Source organism: Aquarana catesbeiana, linkage group LG07 (genome assembly GCF_042186555.1).
Source record: "Aquarana catesbeiana isolate 2022-GZ linkage group LG07, ASM4218655v1, whole genome shotgun sequence".
NCBI lineage: Eukaryota > Metazoa > Chordata > Amphibia > Anura > Ranidae > Aquarana > Aquarana catesbeiana.
In genome coordinates this window covers 331,549,430-331,576,540 of record NC_133330.1, presented here as the reverse complement: position 1 = coordinate 331,576,540, position 27,111 = coordinate 331,549,430, and the positions used below count along the sequence as shown (strand labels likewise).

General features: G+C 41.7%; 1 protein-coding gene across 1 annotated transcript; it reads right to left on the bottom strand.

The window, feature by feature from the left end:
* LOC141103835 (E3 ubiquitin-protein ligase RNF170-like) lies at positions 1–27,111 on the bottom strand. The gene is made up of 7 exons (XM_073593856.1): positions 26,984–27,111; positions 26,653–26,796; positions 15,917–15,992; positions 13,894–14,002; positions 4,290–4,363; positions 2,310–2,417; positions 1–1,386 (listed from the first exon to the last, which is right to left on the bottom strand). Exons 2-7 carry the CDS (start codon positions 26,688–26,690, stop codon positions 1,081–1,083), a joined length of 711 nt encoding a protein of 236 aa, XP_073449957.1. The 5' UTR covers positions 26,691–26,796; positions 26,984–27,111; the 3' UTR covers positions 1–1,080.

Sequence of the window (27,111 nt, the reverse complement as noted above, 5' to 3'; positions counted from 1 at the left end):
TGGTCACGAAAGAATTAAATAAAGTTGCAGGTTGTGTACCATTTATTCCCCATCCAATGGGATACATGTGTAAACAGGACATACAGAAAAAAATATAAACTTGTACATTTTACTGCAAATATACAAATAATAAAATAAAATATAGTTTATGTGTACATATTATGTAACATATATTACATTCAAGTAAAAATGGGTTGGGAGCACAAGCTGATTTCACGAGGTCCCCATTGGTTTTTGGAACCAATACCATTGAACGGTTTTAACGGCTTCCACTGACGATTGATTTAGCAAGTCCTCTAAATGGTCTTTTTTTCTTGCTTTATTCTATCCAACAAATTGTGGAGCAATCTAGACCTAAAATATGAAAATAAAAAGTTCCAATGTCCTATCTCTATGGCTCTATGAGAGTGAAAATGTAGGATAAAGTCCAACATGAAAAGTCCAGTGCTTCAGATGTTTGAATGAAGTTCACTTCATAAAGTCTAGCATGTAGATATCGGTCCCGGGTTGGTGATTGTGCAGATAAATTAATTTGTGTATCAAAAATGTTTTTTGAACACGTATGAAGTCAATTTTGAATTGTCTCCACTGTTGCCATGATGTTGAGGATCAAGCCATTAGAGCAAGTCTTTAGTTTGCAGATGGTCTCTGGTCTAGACTCAGAGAGGATGCTCTATATGGCTATCTGGAGCATGGTCTTTCCATCTAACCAGAACTGCTGGCTGATGTTTATCATGCAAGATATCAAAAAGAAAGACCAAAACTAGATCATCGATGATGCTGAGGATTCCAGACAAGGGTCAGGGACAATGGTGAATATTAAGACAAGAAGGTGATGTCCCCAAAAGAGCAGACCAACAGTCCATGATCTTTCCTTCAGACTGGAACTGTTGCCTGATGTTTATCATGCAGATAAGGAAAAAAAGACCACTACCAGATCATCGATGGTGCTGAGATTTCCACACAGGGGTTGGGGAAGACAGCAAATTGTGATTGTCTCCAATGTTGCCATGATGTTGAGGATCAAGTCATTAGATCAGGTCTTTAGTTTGCAATCACAGAGAAACAGTTGGTCTCTGGTCAAGACTCGGACAAGATGCTCTGCGTGGCTGTCTGGACTATGGTCATTCCTTCTGACCGGAACTGTAGGCTGATGTTTATCATGCAGATAAGAAGAAGAAAAACCACGACCAGATCATCGATGGTGCTGAGGATTCCACACAGGGGGTCGGGGACGACGGTGAATGGTGAAGACAAAAACGTGATGGCCCCAAAGGAGCAGACAACCAGTCTGAGACAGAAGATCATCACGAGTCCACCCATGGTGAAGACCCTTCTCAGAGCGAGGTTCAATAATAATGGAAGGTCATACAAGTAATCTGTAAGCTGGGACAAAAATAAAATAAACTTAGTTGAAGCAACAGTCTATATTTTAGATGGATAAAGCAACTGAGGGATAAACTATATCAAAGCCAAAATTGTTTCATTGCTTTTTGATACATTGTGGAAGGGTTAGAACCTCTGTCAAGATTGTATTGCTGTCTGTGGAAATCCAACTTTTTGTTTGTCCTGGTGAGAAAGTGATGGGAAATCTAAAATTCTATACTGGTCACTAGAAAAAAAAGCTGGGGGAAATAGTTCAATGGAGACACATCTTCTGTTGACAAATAAAAAGGGAGTCCCCCTAACTTTGGAGAGATTACTAATTAGTTATTGTAATTTCTCTAGGACTGGATGTGAAGTGAGATCTCACCAATAGGATACAGACAGCATATCAAATATTAAGGGGTTTAACCATTCCCTACTCAAAATTAAGGTAGGCTTTAGAAACTTAAGATCATATGAACCACCAACCAATCATAGCCAGCATGATACTAACCTATTATGTCACAGTGATGTAATTTCCAACCCAAAATATGCATAAATTATAAATCAAAAATTAATAACATGTTACTATTTCTGGTATTAATAAGGTTTGAACATGCACTACATACACAGATTTATCCGTTGTGATATATAACCAGTGTTATTAATTTTGACGTCAGATTTTGATTTCGTTTTAGTCATAGTCGTTTGACTAAAATGCCATTTTAGTTCTAGTCATATTTTTGTCATCTGAGTTGTTTTAGTTAAAGTCGTATTTTAGTCGACTAAAATAGTGTTAATTTAGTCGACAAAAATATTTTAGTCGACAAAATTAACACTTACATACTGGTGTATGTTATGGGGGGGGATATCCAAAAAAATAAAATGTAGGTTCACAAAACTCAGCAGACTTTTTGAAAATCTCTATAAAGTGAAATACTTACAGGTCGAGGTCGTCCAGAAAAACGATTATTGTAATGTCTGATATCTTTTTGCATCTCTCTGTTCATACTATCTTGTTGGACATCGCAAATGTTGCAAAGGTAACAGACCTGCCAAAGAAAGGGAAACTTTTATAGCAGGATTGTAAGATTCGAAGGAAGATGAAGATGTTTAGATGGGAAAACTGCTCAGAGGAGGCCAGACATAGTGAGTAATTGCTAGAGACTGTATTAGCATAGTTGAGCTAAGGGCAGCTATAGATAACTAAACACATAAGAAAACATGGCTACCTACAGATGTACACTACACAATTAGCATGTAGCAGTAGTAACAATTAATCTTACATGTTTAAACAATGCTTCCGTTACATGATATTGATCACTATTAGTTGCTACAATACAGTTTGTGGACATCTGACCATCACACCTATAGGAGCTTGTTGAACATCCCATTCCACAACCATGGCTATTAATATGAAGTTGCCTCCTTTGTGGCTTTAACAGCCTCAAAACATCTAGGAAGGCTTTCCACAAGATTCTGGAGGATGTCTGTGTGCGAATTTGTGCCCATTCAGCAAACAGAGCTTTTGTGAGGTCAGTTACCGATGTTGAACTAGAAGACCTGGCTCACAATCAGAGTTCCAATTCATACTAGAGGCCTTCAGCAGGGTTGAGGCCAAGCCTCTGTACAGGCCACGTGAGTTCCTCCACACCAAACTGGTCAAACCATGTCTTTATGGACCTATCTTTGTGCACACCCGTTGATTTTTTTTCCCAGTGACATCCCACCTCCAAGACACACACACATTGGTGTTTCCATAGGGAGATCAACCTCCAGCGCACACATGTTGGTCATTTTCGAGTGGGATCTACCACCTATAGTACGCACACATTGGCCCCTAAGGAGGATTCATGGTTCTAATGGCGTGTCCCAGTGTTTGGATGACGTGCTTAAGGAATACCAGATATTTTGTTCACAAAGACCTGTCTGTCTTTGTTCGGTCTATGCCAGACCTTGTTCAGTAAGGCAAATGCAAAGAGCAAAAACTACAGTAACATATAGCAACCAATCACCATTCACTGAACTGATGTCCGTGAAATGTGGTCGCGATGGGTCTATAGTACATGCCAAGTATATCATCACTGATCTTGACATGGGCTTTTTGATAATGCCATTGTTTTTATCAGGAGTCTCCAAACGTTCTAAACAAAGGGCCAGTTTACTGTCCTTCAGACTTTAGGGGGTCCGGACCATAGCCAATGGGAGTGGGAAATATCCTGGCATCAGTGGGATTAAACAATGTCCTATCTTTTGTATTAGGGGAATTATTGGTGCCCCACCATTGGTGTCTGGGAGGAACAGTTCCCCATCATAAGTGTCAGTGGGAGAAATAGAACCCCAGCATTGGTATCAGTGGCAGGAATGATGTCCCATCATTGGTGTCAGTGGGAGGAATAATACCCCAGCATTGGTATCAGTGGAGGGAATAGTGCCCCATAATTGGTATCAGTGGGAGGTATAGTGCCCCATCATGGGTGTCAGTGGGAGGAATAGAACCCCAACATTGGTATCAGTGGAGGGAATAATGCCCCATAATTGGTATCAGTGGGAGGAATAGTGCCCCATCATGGGTGTCAGTGGGAGGAATAGTACTCCATCATTGGTGTGAGTGGGAGGTATAGTACCCCATCATGGGTGTCAGTGGTGGAATAGTGCCCCATCATTGGTATCAGTGGAGGGAATAGTACCCCATTATTGGTGTCAGTGGAAGGAATAGTGCCCCAATCATTGGTATCGAATAAAGGAATAGTGCCCCATTGTTGGTGTCAGTGCACAAATTATTGCCCCATTGTTGGTGTCAGTGGGAAGAATAGTGCCCCAAGGGCCAGATAAAGGCAAGCAAAGGGCCACAATCAGCCCCCGGGCCACAGTTTGGAGATCACTGGTTTATATATATAACCCTAAGTAAAAGTCAAGGGTACCTTTTGCCTGCAGAGGGGGCAACTGATGGCTCCCATCCATGGGTCGTGCTTCCAGTACTCGATAAGACAGGAACCTGAAAGGCACAAACAGAACAATAATTAAATCACAGGTCCTCTTTTCATTATTCATATCAACACCAAATAATTAACAACATTCAATTCTATGGTAAACGTAGATTATGAATACTGTTGCAAAAGCAGGAGTTTATTTTGAACCAAATGTATTTTAATGTTCCATCACCCCTGGTATACTGTAAATGATGGAGTATACGTTATGGATGTATATGTTCGCACCGGATCATCATCACCTGTATGAGCTTTTTGGACATCCCGAGCTAAACCATGGATTTTAAATGGAATTTGGTACCGCTTTGTGGGGGGGTTCACAAAGCAAGGTCCATAATGACACGGATGAGCGAGTTTGGGGGTGGAGGAACTTAACTGGCCTGCACAGAGTCCTGACCTCAAACCCGATAGAATAGAGAGAGAGTTTGCCCCAGCTAGCTGACTATGCTGTTTGTGGAGCACATCCCGGATACATATACCCTGTTTCCCCGAAAATAAGACCTAGCGTGATTGTCGGTGATGGCTGCAACATAAGCCCTACCCCCCAAAATAAGCCCTAGTTAAAGTCCTTGTAGGTCTTATTTTCAGGGTAGGGCTTATTTTCGGGGAAACAGGGTAGTTAAAGATGGGTTTCCTCAAATTAGGATTTTAAATGGACCACAAACAGTAATCGTAAAAAAATTACAAATTTATTAATATATATAAGACACAGAACATAAATGACAAAAATTCAAAAAGGTAAAAGCAAACACATAATGTTGGGGGCAGATGGGAAGCCAGCTGAAAGGGACGCCCTGAGAGCTGTCAACCAGCAGAGCGTCCAATGCGTTTAGAAAACACACAGTGTAGATCTTCTTCAGGGACTAAAAGGGCTTGGAACTTCCAAAACTGTAGCTTAAGTCCCAAATGTAAGCATTCCACCGAACATCAGAAATGACTCAAAAAGTGAAGAGTAAGTGATCCATCAGAGCCGCGCATGGATACCGGCCAGAGTGTCGTGGACCAAGTTAGTACTTCATATTCCCATCGCACACATTCCTGGACAAGCTCACAAATATGGGTGCTGCAGTAACAACCAGCTGGACACTGGTTCAAGTCACAGGGAAGATATTTGCCAGCACCCCATGGAACGACATAAATGGCGTCCAAGACGGTATTTATGTCGTTCCATGGGGTACTGGCAAATATCTTCACATGGACCAAGGTAGTTCACATGTGGCCCAGTAAGCACCTAAGAGGAGTGCATTTGGCCAATGAATTTCACTGCAACATATCTCAGATTTGCAGGGACTTCAAAGAGTAGAGGATATTGGTCATCTAAAGGTGAATTGTTGTCAGAGATAGAAACAGTCTCAGTCTTTGTATATGCGCGTTCAAAAATCGCCCCCGCCAAATGTATCAGGGTCTATCCTATGCACGGCTTTTTTTCAGGGGGGAACGCAGTTCCGGCACCTCCAGCACTAAATTTATGTAATGGCAAGGGGTGCTGGGGATGTGCTGGAGGGTCTATTGATGATTGCCGCTGGGGGATCTACAGTCTATAGCGACTACGCTGGTGGGGGTCTATTTTTGCTGGTGGAGGATCTATTGTTGCTGGGAGGGGGTTTTATATTTCTGGGGGGGGGTCCGTTGTTGCTGAGAGGAATCTACTGTTGAGAGAGATGTCTATTGTTGCTGGCTGCTGGGAAATCTGTTGTTGCTGCTGGGGGTCTATTGTTGCTGGGGTGGATTTTTGTTGCGGGGAGGGGGGGGGGGCATTGTTGTGTGAGGGAACTATTGTTGCCGGGGTATCTATTGTTGCTGGCTGCAGGGGATCTATTGTTGCTGCTAACAAATTCTATACAAATGATTAAATATACAAATGATACTTGGTTCTGTATTCTCTACTGGGAGGTGGGTAGAGGGGGTGAAACCAAGAGACGGTGCTCGGAGGTGGGTAGGGGGCGGAGACAAGGGGTGGCTTAGAAGGGGGGGAGTTCCTGCACCTATTCTCCGAGAAAAAAAAGCGCTGATCCTGATTCATAGTCATCGGGAACTTTTTTGACTGGTAATTATGCAACTTATGAAGCTGTTTATGCATACACACAAATTCATTATTGTTGTTGCTTTGTGCTGTTGTAAAAGATGTTTTGATACATGTTTACATCCTTACAGCTGATAACCATCTATCCTCTGAAGAAGACCCAGTCAGGGTCGAAACGCGTCAGGATTTTATTATCTTTTGATCTTGTTGTCTTGGATACACTGTATTGTACATTGTTCTCGATCATGGGCATTGTCTGTTTTTTATCCAATTTTGTACTCCAGTTCATGACTTGACTTTTAATGTCGGAACTTACTACTTTTATATATTTTTTTGTACCAATAAAGCTACTTTTGATTATCTATTCATTTTTTGAATTCTATAATATTGGCTGCATTAAAGCCCCGTTAGGGGGTTTCGTGTTTATCTTTTGCAACTTGTGGGGTGCGCAGCCCTTCTGTCTGTACTCCTTTGAGTGTCCCCTTTTGTTAAAAGCCCTGATCCTCTGGCTCAGGCCCCTCATATAGTCTTGCACAAGGAGTGGGATTGTGTGGCTCCTTCCGTCTGCCAGTTTTCAACCCGATAGAACACCTTTGGGATGAATTAGAGCAGAGACTACGAGCCAGGCCTTCTCGTCCAACATCAGCGCCTGACCTCACCAATGCGCTTCTGGAAGAATGGTCAAACATTCCCATAGACACACTCCTAAACCTTGTGGACGGCCTTCCCAGAAGAGTTGAAGCTGTTATAGCTGCAAAGGGCGGAGCCAACTCAATACTGAACCCTACAGACTAATGCCCCGTACACACGGTCGGATTTTCTGACGGAAAATGTGTGATAGGACCTTGTTGTCGGAAATTCCGACCGTGTGTGGGCTCCATCACACATTTTCCATCGGATTTTCCGACACACAAAGTTTGAGAGCAGGCTATAAAATTTTCCGACAACAAAATCCGTTGTCGGAAATTCCGATCGTGTGTACACAAATCCGACAGACAAAGTGCCACGCATGCTCAGAATAAATAAAGAGATGAAAGCTATTGGCCACTGCCCCGTTTATAGTCCCGACGTACGTGTTTTACGTCACCGCGTTTAGAACGATCGGATTTTCCGACAACTTTGTGTCACCGTGTGTATGCAAGACAAGTTTGAGCCAACATCCGTCGGAAAAAATCCATGGATTTTGTTGTCGGAATGTCCGATTAATGTCCGACCGTGTGTACGGGGCATAAGACTGGGATGCCATTAAAATTTCATGTGTGTGTAAAGGCAGGCGTCCCAATACTTTTGGCAATATAGTGTATATAATATTATTATTAATAATAGAATATTTATAAAGCTGAATTAAAACCCCAAAAAGAAAAAAAATTCAGGCAGTTTTACAAATAATACATTTGAACAAATATACAACTTTTCCCTGTTTCTTGGGTTTAATGTGCTCTCAGGCAATAATAGTAAGATCTCTCGGTGATGGAGAACGCCGCGTGGAGGGTTAATGAAGCCAACAAATGCAGAAGCTCCGCAGGTGCCTGGCTCCATTAATGGTGGGCTCTGAAGAAGAAGGACGCCGATAATTACATGAATACATATTTCTATTCCGGTTTTCCTGGTGATTTCCTGGACATATGTTCCCGGGATCAGTGTGAAAATGAAAGGCCAGCTTGAGCCGGGAATGAGGACAAACTGGGTCAGACGCGTTTCCTGCCCGTAATTGGTTGACGGTTCCTTCAAGGTACACAATGACCTATTCATCCAGCCGGGACCCCGGGCACTTCCTGAGGAGGGATGCCCAGCTGGCGTTATTGCCCAGCCGGTTTTCTCTATAGCTGCTTCCTCCATTACCGAGCCGGTGCTGATCTCTGTCATTTCACAACTCCAGATACAAAAGACGCAAACTGATGCAGCTCTGTATTTATTAACCACTTCAATACCGGGGCACTTTCACCCCCTTTCCTGCCCAGGCCAATTTTCAGCTATCACACATAGAATGACAATGCGTTAATGTAACTCTGTACCCAAATGACATTTTTATCATTATTTCTGAGACAGATAGAGGTTTTGGTGTTTTTTTTTTTTTTTTTTTTTTTTACTAAAAAAATGGAAAAAAAAAAGACTGAAAATTTCGAAAAAGAAAAGTTTTTCTTAGCCACTTCACCCCCGGAAGGTTTTACCCCCCCTTCCTGACCAGAGCACTTTTTACAATTTGGCACTGCGCTGCTTTAACTGGTAATTGCGCAGTCGTGCGACGCTGTACCCAAACTAAATTTGCGTTCTTTATTCCCCCACAAATAGAGCTTTCTTTTGGCGGTATTTGATCACCTCTGCGGTTTTTATTTTTTGCGATATAAACGGGAAAAAAGACCGAAAATTTCGAAAAAAAAAAAGATATTTTCTACTTTTTGTTATAAAAAAAATCCAACAAACTCAATTTTAGTCATACATTTAGGCCAAAATGTATTCGGCCACATGTCTTTGGTAAAAAAAAAAAAAATGTCAATAAGTGTATATTTATTGGTTTGCACAAAAGTTAAAGCGCCTACAAACTAGGGTAAATTTTCTGGAATTTATGCAGCTTTTAGTTTATGACGGCCTATGTCATTTCTTGAGGTGCTAAAATGGTAGGGCAGTACAAAACCCCCCCAAAATGATACATTATTTATTCTATTTTTTATTGTTATTTTATTATAATTTTTTTTATTATTCTATTTTTTATTTTATTTTTTTTATTATTATTTTTCTTTTACAAAATTTATTAGGGGCATTGGTGAAATATCAGGACAGGAGTCTAAACAGGGGGAATCTGTGCCACAAGGGGGTGATTAGGGTGTGCCCAGGCACTCCTGGCACACTTTGTGCACAGGAAGTAAAGTAATTGGGGCATAAGATTCATTTTGATTAAGTTTTACTCTCCCTGCCACTGATAATTGCAAAGACTTCCACGTTTTAACGCGATCTCGAAAAGCGTTTGGGGGGATGGGGATATGTTAAGACATCTATAGTCCTTTTATGTTGCGTGTAACTTGGACCCACTAAGTATTTAAAAGAGAAGAGGCAACTGGAATAGGGCTAATCCATGTCCCCCTGACGTATATATATATATCTACTTCATCAATCAGCATCAAAGCCAATTTTGACCAATTTATTTTTTGAGTCCTGAATATTTTCCAAATTCCGTGATTGGTGGTCATAGTCTCCCTCAGCCACCCCGTGTCTCCTCATCGTGTAGCCAAAAAGGATTTAAAAGTAGCCCAGAAGTCCAATGGAGCAAAAAAAAATATTAAAAAAAAATAAAATAACAATCGCATCCAGGACCGTGTCCAATCAGGTGCTGCCGGGCTCGGCGCCATGTCACCGCGGGTTTACGGGTGATGCAATGTCAAACAGAGGAGATAATTTAACCCCTTCTGTCCTGGAAGTCAGGGTAGCTTTCAGATGGTTGCGATAGACTGATGCAAGAGAGAGCAAAGCATTACACGGCGTTCCCATTATTTACTCCGCAGCCGATTGGTTTAGGGTTCTGGCCGCCCGGTCATCCTTTGGGAACAGAACACAGTGACCTTGCCACGCTACCTTGATGGCAGGAAATAAAAAGCCAGGACTGTGCCAGGGAAGGGGGCGAGGAGCACCGAGCCACGGCTTTCCTATCACATTGCTCCAAGGCACCGTTTGGCACAAGCAGGGTGTCCTCTCCTTATTTATAAAGGGGGGGGGGGGGGGATTCCCACCGATGAGAATAAAGAGGGGGAAACCTTTGGAGGAAATTAATCACATTTAAAGAAAAAAAAAAAGAAAAAAAATGACTAAATTGTTATGTAATGAGCTCCAAGAGCCCCCAAACCTGGGAACACCAAGCCAAGCAAGACCCCTAAAACCCCCACTGTCCAGGGAGCCCGCAATGTCGCCCCCCCCCAAGGCCGATCCGTCCATTGGATTGGGTGCAGGCGCCGCCATTCCAACTAAGAGAAATCGGCAGTGGAGGAGCCTTCAGGCGTCACCGCCGGTTTTCTACTGCGCATGCGCGGCGCTTCCTGAATGGCCCAGTCGTCCTCCGGGACACACACAGGTCCCAAAAGGCAGCGGGGGGGGGGGGGGGGGGGAGGATGTGACCATACCTCCTAACTTTTTAAGATGGGAATGAGGAACACCTATCAGCAAAAGTATGTAGGCATAGGACACACCCCCTTGCCACGCCCCCTTACAGGAGAATTGTAAAAAAAAACACGATTGGTTAACCCCACAAAGGCTTTTTTTTTTACCACTACTATTCCTTTATATTGGTTTTTGGAATTTACAAATGCAGCAATTTAGAAATCAGATAAAAGGTTTGGTGCTGGGAAACAATTTAAGATAGGTAGAAAGTGCATTTTATACTATATATAACTATATAGATAGATAGATAGATAGATAGATAGATAGATAGATAGATAGATAGATAGATAGAACTATAGAGATCAGACCAAAATGGGGGATAAATGAGGAGGAATGAAGGACAGAGGGACAGTCCCTCGAAATCAGGGACAGTTGGGAGGTATGGATGTGATGCACTGGGCCACGGCTGACCTAGGACGGAAGGTACTTCATAAAAAGTAAGTAAGAAAAATTTTTTTTCCAAAATTGTGTGGTGGAGGGGTTGTCTTTCCTTTAAGACAAAGTTGTAAAAGTGGGAGGAACTCCACTTTAGGTAGTATATTGCTATCCTGTAAGCAGCCACTGGGTGGCACTGTTTACATTGATTTTGCACCCTTTATGATATTATTATTATCATAATTATTATTATTATTATACAGGATTTATATCGCGCCAACAGTTTGCGCAGCCCTTTGCAACATGACATATTTTGAGATAAGGTAGCGCTTCACCGTTTTATTTATATATGTAGTGGAAGAGTCTAACCGATTTGATACTATTTCAATGCATTGTTTAGGTTTGTCCTCGTATTACATAGTTTTGGAAAACTTTTTTTTTCCTCCTTTATATTTCTTTATTATAGAATTTCATTATTTACAGACCAAAATACATTCTTGTTGGAAAATCTAACACTTATCTCCTTATTAAACTAATACATAATTTCCTTATTTCTAAAACCATATATATGGTCAGTCCAAGGCGAGTTCTGAAATATTTCCTTTGTTTTTTTCCTTGCATATATCCTCTATACAACATAATTAGCATATACACATCTACAAATATTAACTGCATATGCACAAACATACAAAAACTAACCAATACACAACAAAAAAAAAAAAGGGGGGGGGGCAAATAAATCGAGCGACTAATCCGATCCTTGGCTAATATACTAAGCTGTATATCTATGTCTATAAAAGAAATGACCACTGCTGGTGGGTTTTTACAGTTCCTTCCTTTCTGCCCGCTGGTATGGCCCTCCATCCCCATTTTCCTTCTGATACCCTACTTACTATCACAGGCTATCTTTGACCTCCCTACAAGGGAACAAAAAGAGCCAATGAAGATGGGGCCAGTCGTGGGGCCAATATCCATGGTTTCCACAGTTTAATTATTTGTCAAATCTAAAGGAGATTGTACAGATATCGTACAATCAGATTGAATAGTGTATGGCAAATTCTAGATCCACCAACAATTGAGCAATGTATGGACCCCTGTGATTGGGTAGAAATGGGTTGGGCTGTATGGACCCCTGTGATTGGGTAGAAATGGGTTGGGCTGTATAGTTTTGTCCTCACGTTACATAGCTTTGGTAAATTTTAATGAGATGGTACAATCAGGTTGTAGCGTGTATGGCCACCCTTAGTGAATGCGACATTATATTATCCTAGGTCTTCTGGTAGCTTTGGCGTGCTCTGTGCCAATGTCAGGTTGGTGGATGTGGGAACTGAGCGGGAACAGATCATCGCTTCCTCTGCAGCTGCATAAAATGTTTCCGTCCTCCATAGGAGATACACAGAGGAGATACACAGAGGAGATACACAGAGGAGATACACAGAGGAGATACACATAGGAGATACACAGCCTGACCCCGACTTCATCATTTCTACGACAGACTAATGGTGTTTGTTGTGGCCGCTGCCCCTCCCTCTGTTCAGTGATATAGTGGAGGGTGTGTGTCAGGGGCGGCCTGTGATTGGCTGGTGCCGGATCTTACACAATGCATTACGCTCATGTATTGACTTTACAGCACGGGACTTTTAAAGCTGAATTCCAGGTAACTAAAGGAAATATAACAGAGGTAATTGTGGATATGGAGGATTGGGATTATAACGGCGCTGCTGACAAATAGTTCATAACAAACTGAATAAAAAATATATGATTTCTTTTTTAGTACAAAAGGATGAATAAACAGGGGATATGGAAATAGTTAAAATCAATAAAGTACATATATTGGGTTGCTGGTGACCCACAGAAAAAAAGGAAAGACGGTCACAGATGGAAGTTGAGTCCCAACATGTTTCGCCAATGATGGCTTCCTCAGGGGATAGTATGGGACCACAACAATAATCCAGCTCTCAATCAGTCCGGAACCAGGAGAATGGAAAATTGGCTGGAGATTAGGGGGCGACCTCACCTCTCGTTTTTCTCGTGTGCAGGCTGGGGCCCACTTTTCACATCTATCCTTGCCCCCCTTGTGTCTGGGGAAGCAACCCCCAAATTTTCCATTCTCCTGGTTCCGGACTGATTGAGAGCTGGATTATTGTGGAGGTCCCATGCTATCCCCTGAGGAAGCCATCATTGGCGAAACATGTTGGGACTCAGCTTCCATCTGTGACCATCTTTCCTTTTTTCTGTGGGTCACCAGGAACCCAATAGATGTACTTTGTATATGCTCTATTATTGATTTTAACTATTTTCATACCCCCTGTTTATTCATCCTTTTGTACTAATAAAGAAATCATATATTTTTTATTCAGTTTGTTATGAACTATTTGTCAGTAGTGCCGCTATAATCCCATTCCTCCATATCCACAATTTCCTTAACAGGGATGAGGTGTATGATAGTATAGAGCCACTCAGATTATACTCTATGATATATAACAGAGATAATTTACCTGACACTCCACCTGGCGCCCCCTAGATTGCATGCAGGGCACCGGAGGTTTCCATGAGTTTTTTTTTTTTTTTCCAAGGCTCTAATTGGCTTAATAAAGGTTGGGCTCGGGGCGCAGTCCACCCACCCGTGACACTAACGCATCAAAGTTGCATTCGTCTCTCTTCTATTGCTGCTCATTTCTTATAAAACCTTAGTTCTAATTATACTGTAACAAGCTTTAATAAACTTTCGATTGTGAAAAAAAAAAAAAAAAAACCTTAGTTCTGTCCCCTTAAATATTCTTTGAAGTCTCATTGTTTCCGCGATGGAAGATTTATGAACATTTATACGGTGACCCGTCAGTTATTTTTTATGGGCCAGATCTAAGCTTTATGTTTTGACTCAGCCAGTAAACCAGCCGCGGTTATGACCCGTCACCCGCCTACACCACAAACCACGTCATTAATATCTCCAATTATCTGCAGGTTTTAACGAGGTCGGAGGTGACTCACCGCAGAATAAGTGTCCACAGTTGGTCTCCACGGGTGAAGTGGCCGTCTGAAGACACACCGGGCAGTTCAAGTCGCTGTGGAAGTGAGGCTGGCGACTTTTAAGCGTGTCCTGGAAAAAAAAGAGAACGTTCATGATTATCCTGGAGCAGAAATAAATCGGAGATATTTGTATTAAAAAGGCAACATTTCGGCCATGGATTCTAAAATACTGTTGTTCTTATTAAAGTAGAAGGTTTAGCAACTCTACAAGACTGGGTGTGCAAGGAGGAAAGTGCCAAAAGCAGAACATATGAAAAACCAGATTTTCTTTTACTGAGCCTGTGATATCTGAGACAACGCGTTTCAGACGGTCAAAGGGTCCCCCTTCATCAGGGCTACAAATAACACATAAAAGATTATGATTAGTGTAGGATATTAATTGGTATTTAAAGTAGATCTTCACCCTCTAAAACAGTGGTCTCCAAACTGCGGCCCAGGGGCCAGATGGGGCCCTTTGCTTGCTTTTATCTTGCCCTTCGGGGCACTTATCCTGCCACTGATACAATATACTATTCCTACCACTGACACCAACAAAGAGGCATTATTCCTGTTACTAACATCAACAACGGCGCACTATTTCTCCCATAGACACCAATGATGGGGCACTGTTTCTCCTGTAGACACCAATGATGGAACACTATTTCTCCCACTGACACCAACAATGGGGCACTATTCCTCCCACTGACACCAATGACGGGGCACTATGCCTCCCACTGACATCAACAATGGGGCACTATTCCTCCCACTGACACCAATGATGGGGTACTTGTCCTCCTACTGACTCCAACAATGGGGCACTATTCCTCCCACTGACACCAATGATAGGGCACTATTTCTCCCCTAGGCACCAAAGATGGGGCACTATTTCTCTTACTGACACCAACAATGGGGCACTATTCCTCCCACTGACACCAATGATGGGGCACTATTCCTCCCACTACTGCCAAAGATGCATTGTTTACTTCCACTGATGCCAGTGCAATTTCTACTCCCAATGGCCACAGTCCGACCCTCCTAAAGTCTGAAGGACAGTAAACTGACCCTTTGTTTAAAAAGCTTGGAGACCCCTGCTCTAGACCAGTGGTCTCCAAACTCTGGCCCAGGGGCCGGATGTGGCCCTTTGCTTGCCTTTTTCTGGCTATCTGGCCCTTGGGGCACTATTCCACCAACTGACACCAATGATAGGGCTTCATTCAACCCTATTGACACCATCAATGGGGTACAATTCCTCCCACATTATACCAATGATTGGGAACTGATGCCGGGGCATTTTCTACTCCCACTGGCCACAGTCTGGCCCCGGCTAAAGCTTGAAGAACAGTAAACTGGCCCCGTACTTAGAAAGTTTGAAGACACTTGTTCAAAAACATGATCCCTCCTCTCCACTCCTCCTCTGCACGGATAGCACTTTTTTTTTCCCCCTTTTACCTTTTTTTTAACTGTCCTCCCTTTGCCTCCAGGGATATGCACATCACATATCCTAAGAGGCAAAGTCTTTCATTCAATAATGCTGGAGGGAGAAGACCTAGCCGGGGTCATCAGGAAGCACATCAGCAGCTTCTCGATGACATCACACCAAAACATACCGCCCTGGGACTGAGCGCTGCCAGAAGAGAATAGGATCTCAGCTGGACTAGGCTGGATTCGCTGGGTGGGTGAAATTGTGCAGAACTCACCAATGGCTAAGTAGTGGTTTTTAAAAAAATGGGGTTTAAAAAAAGATTGCGGGGAGGGTGAAAATCTTAGTGGTATGAGATATTAGACATAAATACGCAATGAAAAGAAGTGCAAGGCAACAAAATGGTGAAGAACAACCGTAATTAGTTGATTTTTTGCTGTCTAAGCATTGAGAATGTGCTGTGCTACACATTCCTAGCGCATATGGTGTTAATGGGACCTTCATGCTCCCATGAGGTGTCAATGCTTAGTAATTACATAAATGTCTTTCACATAAATAACATAAAGGTCTTTTCTGTGTACGTACTTTGTGTTGTGTTGCTGAGAACGGTACTCCATCCTTCCTCTGGGAATTAATGCCCAACTTATTCATGGTGGAACACCTAGAATAATAATCAAACCAATAATTTTACAGACCGGTAAAATGGAAAAGTAAAATTTAAACAAATCTACCCTGAGGACCCCTGATCACTGATGCAAGGAGCATTCTTCCCACTGACCACCAATGTAGGGACCAATCTTCCCACTGACCACCAATGTAAGGAACATTCTTCTCACTGACCACCGATGGAAAAAGCATTCTTCCCATTGACCAATATAAGGGGCATTCTTCTAATTTACCACCAATGTAAGGAGCATTCTTCCCACTGACCACCAATGTAAGGAGCATTCTTCCCACTGACCACCAATGTAAGGAGCATTCTTCTCACTGACCACCGATGTAAGGAGCATTCTTCTCAATGATCAGGAATGTAAGGAGCATTCTTTCCAATGACCACCAATGTAAGGAACATTCTTCTCAATGATCAGGAATGTAAGGAGCATTCTTTACAATGACCACCAATGTAAGGAGCATTCTTCCCACTGACCAACAATTTAGGGAGCATTTTTGCACTGACCTACATTGAAAGGAGCATTCTTCCCACTGACCACCAATGTGAAGGGCATACTTAACACTGGCCAATAAGGTAAAGAGCATTCTTCCCAGTTGCCACCAATGTAAGGAGCATTTTTCCCACTGGCCACCAATGTAAGGAACATTCTTCTCACTGATCACCAATATAAGGAACATTCTTCCCACTGATCACCAATGTAAGGAGCATTCTTCTCACTGATCACCAATATAAGGAACATTCTTCTCACTGATCACCAATGTAAGGAGCTTTCTTCTCACTGGTCACCAATGTAAGGAGCTTTCTTCTCACTGATCACCAATGTAAGGAACATTCTTCTCAATGACCACCAATGTAAGGAGCATTCTTCCCACTGACCACCAATGTAAGGAGCATTCTTCTCACTGACCACCAATTTAAGGAGCATTCTTCGCAATGACCACCAATGTAAGGAGCATTTTTCCCACTGACCACCAATGTAAGGAGCATTCTTCCCAATTACCACCAATGTAAGGAGCATTCTTCCCACTGACCACCAATGTAAGGAGCATTCTTCTCACTGACCACCAATTTAAGGAGCATTCTTCCCACTGACCACCAATTTAAGGAGCATTCTTCGCAATGACCACCAATTTAAGGAGCATTCTTCCCACTGACCACCAATTTAAGGAGCATTCTTCCCACTGACCACCAATTTAAGGAGCATTCTTCTCACTGACCACCAATTTAAGGAGCATTCTTTCCACTGACCAACAATTTAGGGAGCATTTTTGCACTGACCTCCATTGTAAGGAGCATTCTTCCCACTGACCTCCAATGTAAGGAGCATTTTTCCCACTGACCTCCAATGTAAGGAGCATTCTTCTCACTTGGGATCAGTGTAAGAGGCAATTTTCCCCACTCACCTCCAAAGAATTGGTTATAGCCGAGGTTCCTCAAGACTTTAATTATTTCATGACTATCTCTTGAGTAGAAAGGTTGAGAAAGGCTGATCTATATGTGTGAGTTGTATAAGTATGCTTGAAGAAGTGGACTTTGCTCCGTGGTGAATGAAAATCATTTGCAAGATAATCCCTGATCTATGTCACGTAACTCTGGCATTGTAATGTTTTTTTTTCTCTTGATGGTTTTAACTGATGTGAAAATTTCTCTTTTTTATGTGAATTCTATTCAGATTTTTAAAATAAAACATATGTAGATGACAATATATATTTATGGCAGAAACACAATTTTTCCTTTACACTGGTTGTCAATATTGAATTTAGTCAGCTGCTAGACTGGATGGGTATGCGAAATTCCTGGAAGATCTGATATCACATTATATCTCTCAGATAGAGTCCATCCCAAAATCTACACTGATCCTTCATCACTACATCCTACTCCGTCCTCCAACACTTCCCTCCTGCTGCTCCCCTTCTCTCCAATTTTTCCAACAATGTAGCTATCAATGCCAAATCTATCTTACCCCTTGCATCTTTTCTGTTGCTATTATGGGTTGTTTTTTTTTTGTTTTTTTTTTTGTAGAGTTCCCATACCTAGTGTTTTTTTTTTATTATTATTATTCCTGTGCAGTATTTTGCTATGTTATACTTCAAATTCTCCCTGAAACTTGGCCTGTTACCATAATGGCCTTTGAAGGCCAGTGCTTAGGGGACTGTGCCTCAAAATTTGCAGCTCCTGATTCTGATCCCCCTGTTCTAGCCACCTCTGGGCATTTGAGACTAAATTCATAAAGAGATCTGCAGGGGGTACAGAAGATGCTTAGTAGTCAGGAGTAGTCAGAAGACTTTCAGGAAACCAAAAATATATATATATTTTCTTCTCTTTGGTTGTCTGTGGAAGTAAAAGTAGCTGTGAATGTTCAATCTGAAACCCAGGCCTTATCAATTTTTTAATATTTTTTTTTATTACATAATTTATTATAGATATATAAAGATATACATATATCTCTATATATAATCTATATATATATATATTGATTTAATATACCAATTAATATATTATTATTTATAATATAATATATTACTATAATTATAATATAATTTATATATATATAAATTATATAAAAAATACTTAATTTATAATTATATATATATATATATATATATATATATATATATATATATATATATATATATGAAATATTAATATTATAATAAATTATGTAATAAAAAATCTATATAGAAAATTATAAAGCCTGAGGTTCCAATTTAATCTTAACAGCTACTTTTACTTCCACAGACCACAAAAGACAAGAGAGAGGTTTTTGGTTTCTTGAAAGTCTTCTGACTACTCTAAGCATCTTCTGTACCCCCTGCAGATCTCTTTATGAATTTAGTTACAAATGCCCAGAGCTGGTAAGAACAGGGTATCCAAATCCACATTATTATGATTACATATTATGTATTATTATATATTATTTGATATTATTATATCCATTTTATAATATCATGTATTGTATTGTATTATATCATTTTCTATACAGTATGTTTTTATTATATCATTTTTTAATGTACTGTATATTTTTTAATCAATTAATATATTATTATTTTTAAAATAATATATTATTATATCTGAACTCCGGGCTTTATCATCTTATATATATATTTTTATTATAGAATTTATTTTATTCTTTTATATATTTATATATTATACCAGTTCATATATTGTGATTTTTATATATTTTTATATCATTTATTATATTATTCTTATTTTTATTAATCTGTTTCCACCCTGATCTGTGCCTGCCCATCTGCACAGTTGCAGTGGTATCACATTATGTGAATGGGCAGGTGTACAGCTTGTGGCTCTTTTTCCAGAAAACAGGTTAGATGACCAAGTTGATGGTATGTCTTCATGTTTCCAGCGGACCTCACTGAGCAATGCATTCTCTAAGTCACCACCTCCAACATACTGTACATTCTTCTCCGCACCATCCCCAGAAACTAACGTCATTCCCCGGGTGTCTTCCTGGTTTAAACCATAATAAAATGCCTGCATGTTTCTAAAGAAAAGGCTGCGTGCTTTGCATCACAGACAGCGTCAGCACCAATCACCAGGCTGTTTTATGCATTATATGACTGTATTAGTCAGTCATTGAGTTCTTTGCTCAGCCTTGGTACGTTGGAGCGGGAGCAAAGGTCTATGCATGCATTGATCCCGGAAAACGATAAACCCTTTCACCTAGATGATGCAGATAAAATCAGCGCATGCAACAGTTTACAAACATTCTCGGCCCTGGTTCAGGCCAACGTGTACAGTAGCTGACTAACCCTTTCCTGCCTGCACCAAGAGCTATTCCAGTGTTATTGCATTGCCTATAACTTGGGTAATGGAAAGAGGGGCATCTTTTAGCACAAAATACATAGGCAACGGACACACTCCCAACCACATCCCTGAATGCCCAGTTCCTGAAGAAGACCTGATAAAGAAAACCCAATAGGAAATTAAATATTCCCAAACCATCACCACCCTTAGCAAAGCAACATTCAGCACCTGTATGTACTTTGACAGCATGGAGGAAGTGACAAGCCATTGAGCACTACTGAATTGCATGAAAAAACATTTTAATTTAGAAATATAGAAGAATGATGGAGGATAAAAACAAACAAGTGATCCACCAAGTTTGCTCTGTTTTTTATTTCTTTATTCCATGATGTAGACCAGGGGTCTCCAAACTGCGGCCCCTTTGCTTGCTTTTATTGGGGCCATTAATCACCCCACTGACATCAATGAAGGGACACAATTCCTCCCACTAATACCAATGCTGGGGCACAATTTTTCCCAATGACACCAACAATGGGGCCCAATGAGACCCAATGATGGGGCACTATTCCTCTAAATGGGATCAACAATGGGTGTACCAATTTCTCCCAATGACACTAACAATGGGGTCCACTGACACCAATGAAGGGGTGCAATTCCTCCCACTAATATCAGTGCTGGGGCACAATTTTTCCCAATGACACCAACTATGAGGCCCAATGATACCCAATGATGGGGCACTATTCCTCTAAATGGGATCAACAATGGGGTGCCAATTTCTCCCAATGACACCAACAATGGGGTCCACTGACACCAATGAAGGGGCGCAATTCCTCCCACTAATACCAATGCTGGGGCACAATTCTTCCCACTGACACCAACAATGGAGCCCAATGACACTCAATGATGGGGCACTATTCCTCTTAATGAGACCAACAATGGGGCCCAATGACCTCAACAGTGGGGCAAAATTCCCCCCACTGACACCAATGATGAGGCACAATAACTTCCACTGAAACAAACGATGGGGCACTATTTTTTTTCTTCACTGACATCAGGACCTTCTCTACTCCCAATTGTCACAGTCCGCCCCCCCTAAAGTCTGAAAGATGGTAAACTGGCCCTTTGTTTAGAAAGTTTGGAGACCCCCTGATGTAGACCAAGAGTCTCCAAGCTTTCTAAACAAATGGCCAGTTCTGCCCTTCAGGTTTCAGGGCTTGCCATCCTTTGGCCATTGGGGGTAGAAAATGCCCCAGTGTCATTGTCAGTAAACCATGCCCCATTATTGTTCTAGTGGGAGGAATAATGTACTCATTGTTGGTGTCAGTGGGAAGAATAGCGCACCATCATTGGTGTCAGTGGGAGGAATGGTGCCCCATTGTTGGGATCAGTGGGATGAACAGTGCCTCATCATTGGTGTCCGTGGCAGGAATAATGGACTGTAGTCAGTGGGAGAAATGGTTCCCCCGAGGGCCAAATAAAGGCAAGCAAAGGGCCACATCCGGCCACAGTTTGGAGACCACTGATGTAGGATGAAGGGTTAGCTGTCTGCCCTCGTGTTGTAAAGCGCTTGCGCAAACTTTTGGTGCAGGATATAAATCTTGTATAATAATAATAATAGATGTTTCATTTCAGTTGGGGTATGGAGATTCTTGTAGGAAAAGCAAAAAAGTATATAATATTGTTACAAAATTTCATGATTCCCTATACTGAAGGGTGTGGTATATTGATGCAAGCAAAGAGAAATATTAATGGGGGTTTAAAAAAAGTTTTTATTCTGAAGAGGTAGATATGCACCAATGTATTTTAATTTAATTCCATTTTCATTATGTCTATTCGATTTAAAGGAGAACTAAAGGCTGTAAATACTCATCTCCCCTTGCTCCCTCGCTGGTGCCAACATCATCTCCTGGGCTTCTACTCTTTTGCCACGGTGGGCTGGTGGGTAATGATGTAACATGCACATGGGAGTTTAGAAAATGTGAGTCCTGAGTGAAAGTTGAGTGAATCTTGGGTGATAAATAGACTGCAAAGGGTACATTTATTTATAAAGGTCTATACATAAGTCCAAAATGGAAAGAAGAGGGCGGGTTTGGGGCAATGTTACTGGACATTATTTTTTTAAGCTTTGGAGAGATTGAGAAATGGTAAAATCCTGTGTCAAGCTTGTATTGCTTTTGGGGGAATAATGTATTAAGCTGCTTCTTGATGCCTATCCCAGTGACAGCTCTGTGATTGGGTGGGGAAAATCACCTGAAGGCACATAGACATCAATAAAAAGTTGACAGAGTCCTGACTTTTCTCCACCTAAAAAAAAAAAAAAAAAACGACAAAAAAAAGTTGCTATAGTTGCACCTTAAGGGGCCATTCGAGTCTATCCAGTCCAATGAGATGGGATAAGGAACGTTATCGTATTGCGTGTTAACAAATGTTGCGTTGAGGCCAATGCACCACAACAGACCTGAAACTGAACCAACAATTTTAACATGAAACATTGATTTTTTTTTGTTGGTGGAGATGGTCTTTATCATGTCATTATATGACTAGCCATTTTGATATATGAACTGCACAGGTCTGTGATGGCCATGGCCATTAAAACCATGACAGCATCACACTGCATATGTTATATTGGCGGTTCCAAGGGTTGAGGGAGCAACGCTACGATTTGAAAAGGACGATATTTGGAATCTCTCCAAACGAGGAAAAATAAGGAGCAATGCCAAACCTCTCCTTGCTGTGTTTGGGTTTAATGACTGGTAAGAGCAGCATGTGCTGTAAATCACACATGTGGCTTCCACACATGGCCGGCAATGACCTGCTACACATAAACCGCAGACCAGCTGGGCCATGGCGGTGCATCTGTGTTTTGTTGTGATTACAGCAAACCAGGCAGAACAAAATCAATCATACGGATTGTTGTCCACTACAACAATAATATGGGCTATGTGATGATAGTATGGGCTATGTGACAATAATATGGGCTATGTGACAATAATATGGGCTATGTGATGATAGTATGGGCTATGTGATGATAATACGGACTATATGACCATAATACGGGCTATGTGGCAATAATATGGACGATGTGGCAAGCACATGCTACAGGAAACATGTAGTCATATGCTGTATCCCCTTGTGTACATGACCGACTTACTCAAATTACGATCTTTTACAATTGTGTTCAGTTTAGCCATTAGTCGAGTAAGAGCCGCCTTCCTCTATCATTTTACCATGAAGGAACCTTTGTACTTATTTTCGGGATTTTAGGAACCCCTGCTCAAGTAATCATTTTTAAAGCTCCCAGTTGGTGTAATCAGTAAGCTGTACACTTAATAATAAGCAAAACAACAAAAATATGTGGAGTAGCTGGAGTATTTGACCTCCAAGCCAGATCAATGGTAACCCCCATACATTGGTGGTCAGTCAAAAGATGCTCTTATATTGGTGGTCAGTGGGATTGGGAAGGATTCCCTTACCTTTGTGGTCAGTGGGAAGAATGTCCTTCATATAAGGAACAATGGCCCCATAACTGTGCTGGCACCATAAGGAAGAAGATGAATCCTCGACAAATCAAGGAACCCCTTAGAACCTATGGAAGAACCCTACCGCCAACTGTGGTGGCACCAAAAGGAAGAAGATGAATCCTCTACAAATAAAGGAACCCCTAACAATCTCTGGAGGAACCCTACCATCAAACCCTGGTTGAGAATGACTGGATTAGAAAGAGAGAGAAAAACAGAAATTGAAGAAAGAGAAGGTGGGAAATAGTGAGCGAAAAAAAGAAAGAGTGAAAAGGAGAAAGAGAGGGGAATAATGAGAAAGGAAAGAGAGATAAGAAAGGGGAAAGAGCCTAGGTTCACATTGAAGCAATTTGGCATGCGACTTGACCTGTCAAAACGCATGCCAAATCGGCAGCTATTGCCGGAAATGGCACCGTCTGAATTGCGTCCGAATTGCGGCGCCGCACCGATTCCCAAAAGTAATTTCTGTACTACTTTTGGCAACTTTGGGGTGTGATTTGTATAGACATCTGTGCCGGAACTAGCACATATGTCTGCCAAATCGCCTCCCGAAGTTGGACTGCATTGCCGGGTTAAAATCGTGCGAGTTCAGCTGAACTTGCATGATTTCAAACTCGCTCCAATGTGAACCTGCGCAGAAAGAGAGAGAGAGAGAGAGAGAAGTATTGGACTTACATGGACTCATTCCCTATTCCCTTCTGTACAAAAGAGAGGGGGTAGAGAAGAAGAGAAAGAGAGATCAGAGAGGGGTGAGAGAGACAAACCAGGAAAGGTAAAGGGGGGGGGGGGGGGGTAAGAGAGAATGCAGAGAAGGAAGGGGGGAGGGAGAGAGAGAGAGGTAAGCACTGACTGGACTTAAATGGACTCACCCCCTATCCAATTCTAAACTATAGAAGGGGGAGAGAAGAGAGAGAGATAAGAGAGTTGTGAGTGAGAAAGAATGCAGAGAAGGAAGGGGGGTGAGAGAGAGAATAAATGAGCCGAACTTGCACGATTTCAAACCCGCTCCAATGTGAACCTGGGCAGAAAGAGAGAGAGAGAGAGAGAGAGAGAGAAGTATTGGACTTACATGGACTCATTCCCTATCCCCTTCTGTAAAAGAGAGAGTGGAGAGAGAATAAGAGAAAGAGAGATAATAGAGGGGTGAGAGAGAGAAACCAGGAAAGGAAAACAGGGGGGGAGAGAATGCAGACAAGGAAGGGGGGGGATAAGCACTGACTGGACTTACATGGACTCACCCCCTATCCCATTCTAAACTAGAGAAGGGGGGAGAGAAGAAGAGAGGGCAGAGAAGGAAAGGGGGGAGTGAGAGAGAGAATGCAGATAAGGAAGGGGGGAGGGAGAGAGAGAGATAAGCACTGACTGGACTTACATGTACTCACCCCTATCCCATTCTAAACTAGAGAAGGGGGGAGAGAAGAAGAAAGAGAGAGAGAGAGAGAGAGAGAGAGAGAGAGAAAAGAGAGGGGTGAGAGAGAGAAGGCAGAGAAGGAAGGGGGTGAGAGATAGAAGCACTGGACTTACGTGGACTCAACCCCTATCCCCTTCTAAACTGGAGAGATTGAGAAAGAAGAAGAGAGAGAGAGATAAGAGAGGGGTGAGAGAGAGAGAGAAAAGGATGGGGGGTGTGAGAAATAGAGAGAAGAAATTAAAAAGGAGAGAGAGATAAGAGAGGGGGAGGAAGAGTAGTAGAGAGAGAAAGCGAGAGAAGTAAAGATGGAGAAGGTGGGAAGAGAGAAGTAGAGAAGAGGCGAGGGAGAGAAGAAGAGAGAGAAAAGATGAGAAAGGAGAGAGAGAGATAAGAGAGGGGTGAGAGAGAGAGAAGGCAGAGAAGCAAAAGGGGGGTGAGAGAGATAGAATGCAGAGAAGGAAGGGGGGCATAAGAGAGAGAAAAAATGAGAAAGGAGAGAGAGAGATAAGAGAGGGGGAGAGAGAGAGAGAGAAGGCAGAGGGGGGGGGGGGGGCGAGAAAGAGAGAAGAAATATGAAAGGAGAAAGAGAGAGAGAGAGAGATAAGAGAGGGGAAGAGAAAGAAGTAGAGAAAGAGAGCAGTAGAGGTGGGGAAAGGGGGGGGGGGAATGGAGAGAGAGAGAGAGAGATGAGAAATGGGCAAGAGAGAGAAGTGGAGAGGGGGGGAAGACAGAAAAAATGAGAAAGGAGTCAGAGATAAGAGATGGGTGAGGGAGAGAGAGAAGAAATTAGAAAGGAGAGAGAAAGGTAAGAGAAGGGTGAGAGAGAAGTAGAGGGAGAGGAGAGAGAGAAGGAGAGGTGGGAGAGAGAGAGGAAAGCAGAGGGCAAAAAGAGAAGAGAGAGACTAATGATTCTCCAGTGGTGAGATCTCTGTCCTGCTAAATGATGAATGACAGGGAGGGGTGCACAAACATTTGCACGCACCATACTGTATTTTATGTCTAATTTTTTCCCAGTCTGTTATGGATACCAAGATAGATAGATAGATAGATAGATAGATAGATAGATAGATAGATAGATAGATAGATAGATAGATAGATAGATAGATAGATAGATAGATATGCTCATCAAACACTCTCCTGCAGTCAGGATAGAATTGTGCGATATTGGAAGGCAGTTAATTATTTAATTGATTTTATACATTCTAAATGCAATTTGGCAAGCTGCACAATTGCCGATTTTTTATTGCTCGGGGCCCAAAACCTCTGTCCGTGGATCCCTATGCATTCCCCCCAATGGTGCCCATACACGTAGTGATCTGATCTAATGACTCTTCACAGAATTAGATAATATCATCAGATCTATGAATTATCGAAAAGCCATCAATCGATTTCAAGCAAAACCAATCAATGTAATCAATTCTATTGAATTATTCTAATCGGTCTAGACAGAAAAATTCAATTCTAGAAAAGTAGATAACTTTAATATGATCGTTAAGTGTATGGCAATTTGAATGATCTTTTCGATCTTAAGGTCATATTTCTGATCGGGCAGCAAATCTATGGAAACTATGAACGTATATAAAATTGTTCCATGTGTGGCCACCATAAAGCTATACAATCTGACCGCACAATCTTCTTTAGATCTAACCATCAACTATGTAGCGCAAGGACATGTCTGATTGGATACATATTGAATGCATTGTTTAGGTCGGCCTTTACATTATAAAGTTTTGGCAATTCCATTGATTCCAAGATTGTATGGAGATTGTTACAATCTGATTGTATAGTATATGACTGGATGACACAGACAGTAAAAACCTGACAGAAGCTCTAACACTTCCATACTCTGATTTAAAACTAAAAAAAAAAGAATTGGCCATACATTCACTTTAACCCAAACAATAAATTTAATTCCGAATCTCACAAAATTTGACTCATTGTAATGCCCACTTACCTGGACTGTGCTGAGCTGCAGAACGCGTGTCTGTTCATGTCGCCCGCTGTCAGCGCAGGTTTTATTCTGCACGTCTTAGCGACTCGCCAGCTGACACCACACTGCTGTACCTGGATGTCATGGCACAGAGACTGACAAGGCGGCCTGTTAAACATTAAACCGGAGTCAAGGTTTTCATAATAAAACAAAAACTCCAACGAACTGGGTGAGTGGGATAGTAAAGGAATGGACTGGATCTATCACGTAACCCCCCCCCCCCCCCCTTATGTGAAATATTTCGGCAAACAAAAGAAGAAAAAAAAAATCTTGTATTATCATTCTTATATATTACCTTGTATAGTGATATTCTTAAACTGCCCGGATCAATTATTAACCCGATCACATTCATGTCACAAGTAGATCGGTCATATGACATTGGAGGAGCGTGCTGCATGACAGGCTCCTGCAATATGGGGGTTT

What these genes read in the sequence shown, in the direction of transcription:
- LOC141103835 (XM_073593856.1), bottom strand. Translation starts at nt 26,690, where the DNA reads ATGAACAGACACGCGTTCTGCAGCTCAGCACAGTCCAG. An exon ending in TGCAGCTCAGCACAGTCCAG is followed by an intron (nt 15,993 to 26,652) that starts GTAAGTGGGCAT and finishes TTATTATTCTAG; the next exon opens with GTGTTCCACCATGAATAAGT. An exon ending in GCCCCCTCTGCAGGCAAAAG is followed by an intron (nt 2,418 to 4,289) that starts GTACCCTTGACT and finishes TTTCTTTGGCAG; the next exon opens with GTCTGTTACCTTTGCAACAT.